This window comes from Mus pahari, chromosome 5 (assembly GCF_900095145.1).
Source record: "Mus pahari chromosome 5, PAHARI_EIJ_v1.1, whole genome shotgun sequence".
Taxonomy (NCBI): Eukaryota; Metazoa; Chordata; class Mammalia; order Rodentia; family Muridae; genus Mus; species Mus pahari.
In genome coordinates, this window is record NC_034594.1 from 149,318,657 (window position 1) to 149,331,156 (window position 12,500).

A 12,500-nucleotide genomic window follows, 5' to 3' on the forward strand; every position below is an offset into this window, starting at 1 on the left:
CAGACCAAATAGTAAGTAAGCCACTGCTCACGTTCCTCAGACCAAATAGTAAATAAGCCACTGCTCACGTTCCTCAGACCAAATAGTAAGTAAGCTACTGCTCACGTTCCTGCACGGGTGTCTGTCTGTGCCTGATAGTGTTGGCGTGCTCTGCCCACCTGTCAGTACAGGTGCTAGAATGTAAGCTCTGAGGTCTCACGCACACAGGTTGGCGGTCCTCTTTGCTGAGTCTGTCCCTAAATTGTTTATAAATACTATTAGACAGCATGTTAATGCCTTTCTAGCACTTCATATTTTCTTAGAAACAAATTGTTTTAACCTTTAATTTGGTTTCTATGGCATCCAAATAAAACTGTAAATCTGTCTTTTTAAGTAAAAATGTCATATATTGATCACTGCCTGTATCTTATCATATGAGTGCTGTTACTCTTTTAAAAGTACAAGCCTTTGCATGAAAGTAGATTATCAATCATTTTCATGACTCACATTCAGTTGTTTCATGTTTTCAATCAGACTTCTCACAATCCATAGTTACTTCATGTTTGTGTGTATATATATATATATATAGTTGTGATTTTTCTCTTTGTTATGGAATTTAAGCTAGTCTACATTTTCTAATTTTTTTATTGTATTAAGATTTGTGGAAGAAATGAAAGGGAACTAGTTTTGAGTTCAAGTGTATATATTCAGTATGGATTCTTTTCCTCCCTCTGTCTGCCTAAGGAAATAGAGAAGTTGAGACTGGAACTGAGCGAAAGTGAGCAGCATGTGGAGCAGGAGCAGCAGAAGGCAGCTCGGGCCAGACAGGAGTGCCTGCGAGTCACAGAGCTGCTGGGCGAGGCCGAGCGCCAACTGCACCTCACCAGGTATGCCCTAATCACGTTACACACTCAGCACCCAGCGCGCCCACCGGGCTCTGCCACAGACTCCCAACAGTTGTTACTCTTAGTCATTCAATTCACACACAGCTTTCAGGCATATTACGGAAAGTGGAGACGTGGCAAGCTAAACAGCCAGCCTCGGGAATGACGAGTGTGTCAGGGACTCACTGGTGTATTACAAAAGCATTGGTCACAGTGCTCAAGTGTTTCAGTGGTTCCTTATCAATAGAAGCAAATGACATTTCTGCCACTACCACCACTAATTCTTCGTCTAATAAAAAATATTGAAGAATGACCATGAGGAAATGTAATTATGAAAATAAGCAGATTCTGTCAGTGGCAAAAGAGACAAAAGGAAGTGACATGCTGACAGCAGACTGAGATGGAGTTGATACAAAAGTAAGGAGTGTGTTTCCAAAGGAGCTGTGAAATTAGACATGAAGTGATCGGGACTGCTTGCTTTCAGAACATTATGAGCACGTTTACTGCAGCGAGGTTTGGGATTGTCATGCTTTCATCATGAGCTATGTGCTATGGCGCACTCATCATTTTTGTGAACTTCAGTAAGCATATAGATCACTCAAAATTAAAACAGGACCCTCGGTTGTAAGCACTGTGAGTTTGCTGAATTAGAAACACATGCACATGCATGTGTGTATACATATGCACACATATAAATGTACACAGAAAGAGGAATTCAGCCGGAGAAGCAGACTCAACACTCAGGAGTCTTCTTACCATGCGCCCAGGGCAGCCTTCAGTTTAACGTCAAGCTCTGAGCTTGTTTGGTTCTCAGAGTGTCTCCTCAGGTTTTAGAAGGAAATTTGTCTACATATACACCTAAGTTTATGATATTTAATTTAATTTACAAAATAGGAAAACACTGGTCTTCCGATTACAGTCCTATGTTGAATTTAAACTGCGATAGGGGAATGATCCCTTCTGCATTAAATATGACAATGTAATTCTAAGCACGGTCTGATGACAGATGGAGAAACGCACTACTCTAACAGCCTGCATTTGGAGAAAAAAATATCCTAGAGGTTGGTGAACCTCCCAAAGTTTTGGGTTAGTGCTAAGATGCCTCCAGTTCTGTTAAAATCAAACTTTGTTAAAAACATTTTGTTATGATAATCTTCCAAATGGTTTGACACCTTCTGATTTAAGCAGCGAGAGAGGAGAGAGCAAAAGGGAAGAGAGAAAAGAAAGCACTTAGACATGTATGATCCCAGGGGAAAACCCCAACAGATGAAACACTTTTATGAGGAAAAATGCTTAATATTGCAGAATAATAGCTGCTCTTTTAGTGCACATTCAAAGCGATGTCACTGTGGCATTGAGAACACACTATTAGCCCAGTTTCTGTGGCTATTTACTCCTCCAAATGTGAAACTTTAGCTTCATCGTGATAATGTTGCTAGTTTTCCTTTCCTGTCAGACTTCTATTGAGAAGCAACCATTTGTGTGCTAAGCCCTACTAAGCTACAGAAGTGGGAAGCGTTTAATGTCTTGGTGTGACCTAGCTCTGGTGAATAAATATTAATGCTGTTTTTGCCCCTTTGCATTCTCTCTTGTTCGGAGTTAATTTCTGCAGTCAAAGTCTGCAGAGTTCCCCTGCACTGTCTGTCTGTACAGCTAGACAAGACCAACTCCCGCAAGGAGAGTGCATTGAGACGCCGCCCGCCCGTCACTGCTGCAGTGCACGCGTGCTAACTAAGTCCTTTGTTCCTAAGAGAACAGACTGTGCCTGCTTCCTTGGGAAGCCTTTTCTGCTGTGCTTCACTTGTGCAGGTTCTACAAAAACGCAAGCCCACTTTCTAGAGCTGAAGCTTAATTGACTACTTTTAAGTGTAGTACTTTTCATAAGCATTTCATGCTTCATTTATGTTCATGTTTGATTAAAAAAATCCAAAATCATAAATTTAAAGGTGACAATTAAAACTCCAGGGAAAAAGACACATCACTCTTTTATACTGAAATTCAAGCTTAGCTGTTGGGCTGAGTTTCATATATATATATATATATATATATATATATATATATATATATATATATACAGTTGTTACTGCAAGCATTACTCCATTCTTTATCCATTTGGTCTACCCAGGAGTGTAAATGGGAATAGGATATCTTTCTTCTGTTTTAGTGCAGGTCGGCAACTGAAGTCCAGAACCACTCTGCAAGTAAGCATTCCCCATTCATGCTCCAACATTTTGAGTGACACATTCTAGCCAAATCTTAAAAATAAATAAGAAGACATGTTATAAGATGCTGATGAAATTAGTCAAATTATAGCATCTTGACTGCCATCCTGCTCACCAAGCTGTCCACTGGACCAACCGTCACAAAGGTCTACTCACTCAGTGTGGACAGTAGGTCATCCTGGCCGACTCTGACCTTCCACTCACTTCCTCCCCACTAATCCTCACTGCTGATTTCCAACCGGATTTAGCCAGATGCAGCGACTCTTACAGTGGTAGGCTCTCTTCTCCTTTCACTACTCTCTACAAGTAAATACCTCAGGGGCTTCCTTTAGCCTAACTGTAGCCTTCTCTTCTTTTCAGCATCTCCCTGAATCCTAATTTCCCTGCTGCAGCCTTACGACTCCTTGTAGAACAGAGAACTCCTTTCTCTTGATTTCTCCATCCCCCCTTTAAGGGTAATCTCTGCTAAGGGTTCAGAGTATATTCATTTTAGTTCCTGTTCGGTGTCATGATTCCCATAATAACTTTAGAATAAAGCTATCACCAGAGACTGGCCCTCACTGAGCGAGCACCAGTGCTGTGCTCCAGGAACTGGCCAGAAGGCCAGCCATGCTGTCCTTGTGGGAACTTCATTAGATATAGACTCCTGTTTTCCCAGTTTATGGAGAAATAAAATGAGTCATCTAAGGTCATTCAACTGATATGTTATAGAAACAGATTTTGAACCCCAGTAGCTTGCCTGCCAAGCTAATCACTTATTCATTAGACTGTAAGTCTATGTAAATTACTAGGGAAATGGATAAATGTGATTGTTCCCAAAAAGACAACTGAGAAAAACAGTAACGCTAATTTGTAATAGAAATAAGTGTTTGGGACTGGAGAGATGGCTCAGCGGTTAAGAGCACTGACTGCTCTTCCAAAGGTCCTGAGTTCAATTCCCAGAAATCACATGGTAGCTCACAACCATCTGTAATGAAATCTGACGCCCTCTTCTGGAGTATCTGAAGACAGTTACAGTATACTTACATATAATAAATAAATATTTTTTTTAAAAAGTGTTCACTGATCCTTCATATACCAATATGAATATCCATTACAACAGTTGAGTCTTCTCAGGGCCATTTCTACTAGCCCTTTATTGGCCATTTAAATTGTTCATAATGAAACTATCGTTCTCTTAGACTTGATTTTTACCAAGAGGAAGGAAAAAAGTTGAAATCCCTGTACATATTTAATTTTAATAAATCCAAACATCTGTGGAACTACAAGATTTGAATCCTTCCATAAGATTATTTTTTTGTGTATATGTGTCAGGGTAATTTGAAACAAAACTCAAAAGCAACCATTTCTGATTGTTTGTGTGACTTACTAGCTACTCACAGTGGTGGGCACTCTTCTACATAACTATCATGCTTATTGACATACCCTCTTTTTTAAGTTCTGTTTCCTTTCCTCATATCTGACCTGGAGGGAAGTTCCTGTAGGAAGCCTTGGACCTGAATTGTCCTAAGTACTAATGGGAGATGTGCCTATCATAAGACCTGCATGCTCCTGATTTTATCAGTGTGTCTGTCATGAAAATCCTTATGTCCCCTTTTGCATAAGTAATTTTTCAAAGAATTCTCAGAGCAGCAATCTAAGTGAGAGCCTAATAAATGATCATTTTGCCCTGACCTACTTTTATGACCCATATGGGAAGACCTCTGACCTAAATTGATAGCAGGTTGAGCTTTTATATCGTTTTGAAATTGAGAAAAGCTACAGCAGAGAAGTCACAGGCTATCTACTGTAATGGACAGGTTTACTGGAACAAAAGGTGATTAAGACTTTCTTTCTAGAGCATTATAGAAGCTGAAGTGACTGATGTTCAGCTTCCAGATAATAACTGCTACAAATGCTTTCTTGACTTAATTTGACTGCTCAATCTACCAGCATGGGTCAAGACTTGCTGAGTTCTTAGAAATCCTCAGAGGAAGAAGCTGCAAGTGCAGCCGGCTCTCTTCATTCTGGGACTGGTGACTGGCTCCAGCACCACTGTGGCGCCAGAGTGAACCATCCATGGCAGAGCTCATCTTGGCTCAGGATGGTTCATTCACTCAGATTCACAGATCAAATCCTTCATTCTGAAACTGAAGACAAAGGAGATGCCTTCGATTTCAAATTTCAAAAGTATGACTTCCCAAGCTTCACTTTCAAAATCTTCATTTCCAGGATTACTCCCTTAGAAGCAAATTGTGTCTAGATGCACATGCATGCCTTTGGGATATGGTATTCTGCAGCCCAGGGGAAAGTCACACTTTGCCAGGAGGAAGTTATATCACTAGGGGGCAAGGTGTGAAGGACCCTGGGTAAAGAAAGAGCAGGTGGGTGTCTGCTCCGTTGTCCCTGTCAGCTTTAAAATATGATCACTAATTTTTTTCTTTGCCTGAGAAGTAGTTTGGACTGGGAAAAAGGAACAAAGAAAGATTTTCTGTTCATGTTGATCTGAGCCTGATATTGCCCATTGCCAATATAAATCGAAAGAGGCATGGCCAATTCATAAGGTTGCTTGGTTGCTTACTTTAGAAAATAAGCTCTGACTGAAAGTAGCAAGAAGTCAAGAGTGCAGTGAGCATGTGCCACACACTGTCTGGTTCCGTACAGCAGTGTCTGCTTGCTGCTAGTCTATGACGTGAGAAACATAAACACTGTGTCAATATAGAAACCAATATACCTATGTATAGACGTATTTCATTTCTACTTCCTCCTCCCTTATTGTCTTACTTTAAATTAGGGATTGAATTCTGGCCTGGCCTTATTCCTGCTATGCACACAGTGACCACTGAGATACACATACCCATAGCACCTATGTACATTTAAATGGCCACAACTGGTAATGAGTAAGCTTTTTAAAACCGGAGTGGGTATCAGTTTTTAAAAATTGATAAGCAGTTCAATTAGTGTGCATATATAGTTAGTGTATTTCATTTTTAAAAAACTAGTGCTTTACAAATGAGCAAGAGCTCAAAGAAACCTGGTTGAGTACAAGAAGTTCTCAGCGCTGACAGAGATTGAGAGCATCCCTCAACAGATGAAGAAGACGAGTCTCATAAGGGGAGGCTTGGAATGTCAATGAGGAAGGGAAAGAAAAGGAGGGTTTGAAGTTGGCCAGTAGGTGCCACAGTCACACCCACACACACACAAATATAAAAAACAAACAAAAAAATTTTAAAAACCCATAGTTTCGAGCTAGGTAGACTTTGAGGGTTGTAAACTCTAAGCTCAGTGGCCAGAATCAAGCCCTCTTTATTTCCAGTCCCCCAACACCAAGCTTGGCATCAGGTGTTTAGCATACATTTACCTCTGCTCTTTTCTATTAAGAGGAAGAAAGGAAAAAGAATAGCATTTATCAATTAGCTTAGGTCCCAGCCCTGATCCCCACTGGGCTCATTTGAAGAAGACACTTAGCATCAATGCATTTCTTTATGTTGCATGGTTAACTTCAGGTTTTTCCTCTTGAGTTTTATTCAAGAATTTTTAGCCTAAAGTTTCCATTTAAAAGTTAAGCTCATTTTCCCCCTCTTGTACTCCTTTCATGAATAAATTAAGCAGAGAACGTGTCAAAAATAATTTTAAATGAATATATGTGCAACCAACATCTTCAAGGCTCAAAATAGATGGCCTTGGTGCTGTTATAAATTGCATCCTCTTTTCCTCCCCCACCCAGTATCAGGGAAAGTAGGCTGTCAAGGAGCCAGGAAAACAGAGGCATTCCATTTTGCTCTGGTGGACCCCACACTGTCTATGCACGGTGTCTCCACCTGTCTGACAGGCGAGACACCCTGGTCTCAGAGTGGCCCTGGGCAAAGAGACTTGAGTGAGAAGCTGCCAGCAAATGTGTGTCTGCAGGTTCTGCTCAATGTTCCCTGGCTCGCTGCTCTCAGTTCTGCACCGCCCAAATGTGTGTGCAATGAACATCGATGCTGGGGGTGCTCTCCTCTCCCCTGCCGCACAGGCCCACAGCCTGGAGCATGGCGGCCGCAGCAGCCAACTCATCTCCTGAAGAAGCCCAGAGGAATCCGAGAGCCTATTGCCCACACCACTTGCCTGACTCAACAACAAGGAGCATCAAGTTCAATGAAAATAGAAGGGGGAAGGCAGCAGCATGTGGTAGAATAGTGTTCCCAAGTCAGCGTTTCTAAAAGAAAGTTCTGTCCTCCCATAGTACTGTAAGATACACGGAGGGAAAGAAACAAGTCATCAGCTTAATGGTGTTTAATTTCTTCTCACCCACCTCCTCCCTCCTCCCTGGCTTTGTTTAGTAGGTCAGTTGTTAGACAGCACTCCTTTTTTATTTAATAACCACATGCTTATTACACAGTGAGTCATTGATTGATAAATCCAAGGTATGAAGCTTATTAAGACGCTTAAGATGGTTTAAGAGACTGGGAAATGTTTCAGTCTTCTCTGTGACCTGACACAGACTGAAGTCAGCCTCATGGGGAACACACTGCTTACAGTTAGATCTGATAAGCCTGCAGTTGGGGTTGGGGGTGGAATGCAGTCAGTTTCAGGTCAGAGCAAGTACTAAGTAATAGGTTAAAGCAACATTCGGGAGCAGCCTGTAGGGCAGACGTCTAGCTAAGTGATGTCTATGTTCCACGGTGGCTCTGTGTGGCCTCTAGCATGCTTCTATCACCTCGGAGAGAGCTGAGTATCTTCCTCATGTCCTGGGGTCTACAAGGAAAGAGAAATGGGTTGCTTGGGTTTTGAGGTCAAGGGGGGATTCCTTCTCCGGAGAAGGTACTCTAAGAAGTCAGCCTTGAAAACATTGTTGTCTTTACTGGAGCCTGTTTCTGACTAAAAGATATACCCAAAGAATGGACCCAGAGGTAGAAGGGGAATTTTATATGACTGCACTTCTACTTGGACACAACATCTAAAAACAAAGTACCATGTCCCTAGTGGGTAAGCAGATTGCCCTTGCCTGCCTCCTGGGAGCTGACTCGGTGTGCTTCAGCAGGCTGGCTCTCCATGATTTAGACACGTCCTTGTTCTGTCAACTGCCCTTCATTTTCTAGAAATCGTAGCTGAGTCTTGATGAGGATGCATGGGTATGTAAAATCATGTTAACCCAGGGGTCTGTAAATTAGAGAGAGGGGCTGTGCTCCGGTGCTTCTGCTTGTTCTGAGAATTCAGTGCTTTAAAATGAATTCATGTAAAATGATGATGATGATGATAATCAGCTGTCACAATGTTCAGTCTAGAAAACTTGAGGCCGGTCGAGGGCGTGATCTATTATTACTCTAGGCAGCCCTCGTTGCCAAGGTTATAGCGCTGACGAATCAGGCTACAGAGAGTACCCCCTCTTTTCTAACTTTACTCTTTGTCTTTAGAGGGAAAGCCATCCTTCCTCCCGATAGCGTCCTTTGCTAATGGCAACAGCGTTGCAACCCAGGGCTCCTTAAGTTCTACTGTGAGCACTGCTGGCCTTTGGGTTCTTTCTCTCCCTGAAAGAAGATGTCTATTCAGAATCCTTAGTGGTTGAATTGGTCAGCAGTGTTTCAGCCGAGAAAGGATGATAATCCTATTAAGGAATAATGAAATCCATCTACAGCAAAAAGAAAGCCCATGTCAGAACTGTAGAGGAACCCAAAATGTGATCCTGCACCCAGGCTGACTTTGACAAAAAATTATCTGTAAAAGCAGAGGGAGTCACGGTGCTGGAGACGACTCCTAGCACTAATAACATCTTAGACGTTGCTTTATGTGCTTGCTCTTCATTAGAGTCAGGAACGGTCGGACTCTGTTGCTGTGATTCTGTCAACATTTATCCTATCTGTCTTTCATATACAAAGGCTTAGGGATGCCAGAAAACAAACTGTTAACGGAGAATTAACTTCTTTGGCATGCTTTCATACTTATCTTCCAAATTAAAGAAAATGAAATGGGCAGAAACAGAGTGTAGATTACCTCCTTTTTGTCAAAAATGGTGGGAATTTGAAAATTAATAATAAAAAAGGGAACAGATGCAGTAACATGCCAGAGGGAGATTAATGTGGAGAGTGAAATCTGTGAGCAACAAAACTGAAGCAAACTGAATCAGTGGGAGGTGGTTGTACAATCAAAATCAGGATAAAAGAGAAATTACAAACAACCCTGCACTTGTCAAAGTAGTAGTAATGAAACCCTGACTCTGCCAGCAGCGAGAACCTGTGTTAGCACTTTGGGGTAAGGATGGTAGCCGGGTGCCAGGTAGGAGGGCAGTGTTAGGTTGCTGGGCAGCAGCCATCTTGTGTAGAACAGATGGCACTGAAAGCTGGCAGGGGAGGGGCTCCTTAGCAGAACTAATCAGACAGTAACAGATAGGGCAGCTGGGAAGACTGACCACAGAGAGGGAGCCTGCGGGGTAGCTCAGTGCCACGGTGTGTGCAGCGGTGTGCCCATTGGTCTGCGGGAAGACCTTGCAATGCCTTTCCCATCGATGGACACACTGAAACTTTTGTTCAAAAGGGAGAATTGAGTTGGAGTGGCTCAAACTTGGGGGTGGGCTTGGGTGTTGGAGAGAGACTGGGAACAGAGCAACTAACTGCCCATCTCTGAATTCGTTGCATGAGTTTTCAATGTCAGCTTCCGTGGAACTTTGATTTTTGCAGCATGTGTGACTCTGTCATTCTCTTCTCCACTGTAGCACGCCAAGTGATCGCTCTCTCTATTTTATCCACAGTTTGCAGTATCAGGACTATACATAAAATTAGAAAAGACTTCCTGGGCTGATTTCTCACAAATGAAAACTAAAAGCAACCAGGTGATATGTGCATTTCTCCTTAATAATTCTTAATAACCTAATTCAAGCTATGGTTGACTTAGAGCCACTTGCTCGTCCTTTTTGCTCCATGTAATTGTGAACTGAACAACAAAATCTAAGCATAATTTAGAGCCCAAACCTTAAAACAAAAATCAAATTACTGTGCAAAAATGAGAAGCCAACCTGTTAAATTTAATTGTGCATTGAAGAGCTATGATTCCAGATAGGTCAGCACATTTATTCAAATGCTATGCCTTTGACAACAAGATCCAGGTCTCCTGCATCTGTTTTCAAACTTGAATCTTTCTTTCTCCTTTTTTTTTCCAGAAGGTTTATAGCTTGGCTCAAATTATTCATTTTGGAGGGGGGAGGGGGAAACATTACCAGGATTTGAAATAGGTGGTATAACATAGCCATATGCTATTTATGCAGCAGTTTCTGCAATAAATCTAATTTGGTGCTGTCAAAAAAATCAGACTTATTTGATATAGCGGCACATTAGTAAATGATTGTGGCAGATTTAAAGTTGTCATTTAGTCTCTTCTAACTCTTAACAGAATCTTGCAAACCCGTCTTCTCTCTCGTCAAGTCTATGAGAACCTCCCAGGTCTTTGTCCTAGAGTACTGCAATATTTTCATGTCTCAAAGCAGGTTTTGCCTAAAGGTAACTGAGAAAAAAAGGGTGAAAAATGGATATCCTCTGTTGTCAAAATAACCTTGGCAGTCAGAAATCAATAAAGCGGGGGAAATGATAGTGTCTCCAGGCTGTGTAGTTCTTAGAGAAGCAGAGCAGCTAGGTGCATTCTGAATGAAAAGAAGCTAACATCAGTTCTTTATTAAGGAGCTAAATGTTTTACCTTGCATCCTACATCCATATGCTGTTTTAGGAAAACTGGCATTAAAGATGTGAACGACATCAGCTCCGTCTTCACCTGGTAATGCCCTTAGAAACGGCTTCCCTCTTCTCTACTGCAACCTGGCAACATAAGTGTGCTGCCTTTTTTTTTCCCCTGTAGAATTTATGTCTAAGGTGTTGTTATCAAATGAAACTTTCTCCTCCCTACTCCTTCTATTTCGAAGATAAAATAAACACATTGCATATTAGGCAGGCAAATATTCTCTGACTTCCTGAGTGAGTCCTTGTGCAAGAGTAGCCCTGACGCTGCTCCCTCTTCTTTGCCGTATGCTTTTACAGAAGGGAGCCGTGTATGGGAGCATGCATCCAGGCGCCCGTGTGTGGCTGGGAGTAATGCTACAGGGGTGCTCAGCAATCTTTCCCACTTGTCTCTGTTCTTATCTATCAATGTCCAAAAGAAGGTTACGTGTCTTTCTGAATCAGGGTTCTGAGGGGCAAGGTTTCTTCACCTACTGCAAGCAGCCTCTATTAGACCAGCATTCTGCTGACGTTTGCTTCTTTCATGTAGCACATCCACCAGCGAAGGGGTCCACTCACCAGTACCAACACAGTGCCATTCCAAAGCAGGGATCCAGGTGACCAAACGCCATCAAACATAGATCACCCTAAAGAGAAAGAATATGCAGAAAGGTAGTAAGCTTGCTGGGCACATCAGTTTTGAAATTTTCTCCACATAAAGCAGAAACTATGTAGAAATTCTATTTCAGAGAGAAAAGAGTACTCCCCTTTGAGCTCATATTTTCAGTACAAAATCCACATATTAAATATTATTGCATATTACATAAGAAGGATTTAAATAATATATTTAGGGCTAGTAATATATTGAGAATTGGTGCTAAAAATATCCCTTCAGTAGATTTTAAGCTGCAAATTTTGCTTGGCTTTGTATTTAGCAACACAATGATTTTCCTTCACATGTCCGGAAAACTGCTTTGAGAAAAATCTGTTTTATAAACTGTGCATATTTAACCAATCAAAACCCTCAGGTTTAATTTTTAAATTCCCTCTGTTTTCTTGACTGGTTAAAAATTAAAACCTGCTTTCAATTTTCAAAAGAAAAGATTGAGTTCTTTAATTTCTAAGGAATTTATAAAAACTTTGCAAAATGCTGGTTCGTGTCAGCATCTGAGACCTGATTAAATCTCTCGGTGACCCTGCGCAATCCTCTGTAGCCCCCTGACCGAATGCTGTCATATCATGTTTAGGTGCGCTTTCTGACAAGGCTTTGGTTACATACCTAAAAACAAAAAAGCCACCCCCTTTAAATTTGAATTCATAAATTTGAAGAGTCACTGCTTTTTTTTTCTTTTCTGGACAATAATAGTATCTGAAACTACTAATAAGCAATTAAACCTGAGAGGGTTCTGTTCATCTTGTGAGACCGAGTATCCAGTCGCTGAGGATAACAATCATTCAACTGAGTGTCCGGTCCCCTTCATTTCTGTGGTTGCTGCTGTTCACAGAGCTCATCAGTCAGGCAGCTCACACCTCTGTAGGTGGATTGTATGTTCACTTGGCAGCCTCTATTTTGTTATTATTTAAGCAGAACCTTACTTTTCAATGATAGATTTAAAATGTGCATGGTTTGATGTGTATATTCTGGGTTATAAGTTTTTCAAAGCAGTGATGGAGCTGTGTGTTAATCCTTAGCTTAATATCGAAATGGTACATGTTTGCACATTTTAAGCCTTTTAGTGTAAATTTTCTTAATT

The 12,500-nt window shown here is 41.4% G+C and overlaps 1 protein-coding gene across 5 annotated transcripts in view; it reads left to right on the forward strand.

Moving 5' to 3' along the window:
• The window catches only part of Sdccag8 (serologically defined colon cancer antigen 8), a 201,120-nt gene that overhangs the window by 91,932 nt on the left and 96,688 nt on the right, over positions 1 to 12,500 (forward strand). For all 5 annotated transcript variants that reach the window (XM_029538445.1, XM_021198898.2, XM_029538447.1 and 2 more), the window contains one exon: positions 724 to 866. In XM_029538445.1, coding sequence (XP_029394305.1) covers positions 724 to 866 — 143 coding nt within the window. The remainder of the gene's footprint in view (positions 1 to 723; positions 867 to 12,500) is intronic.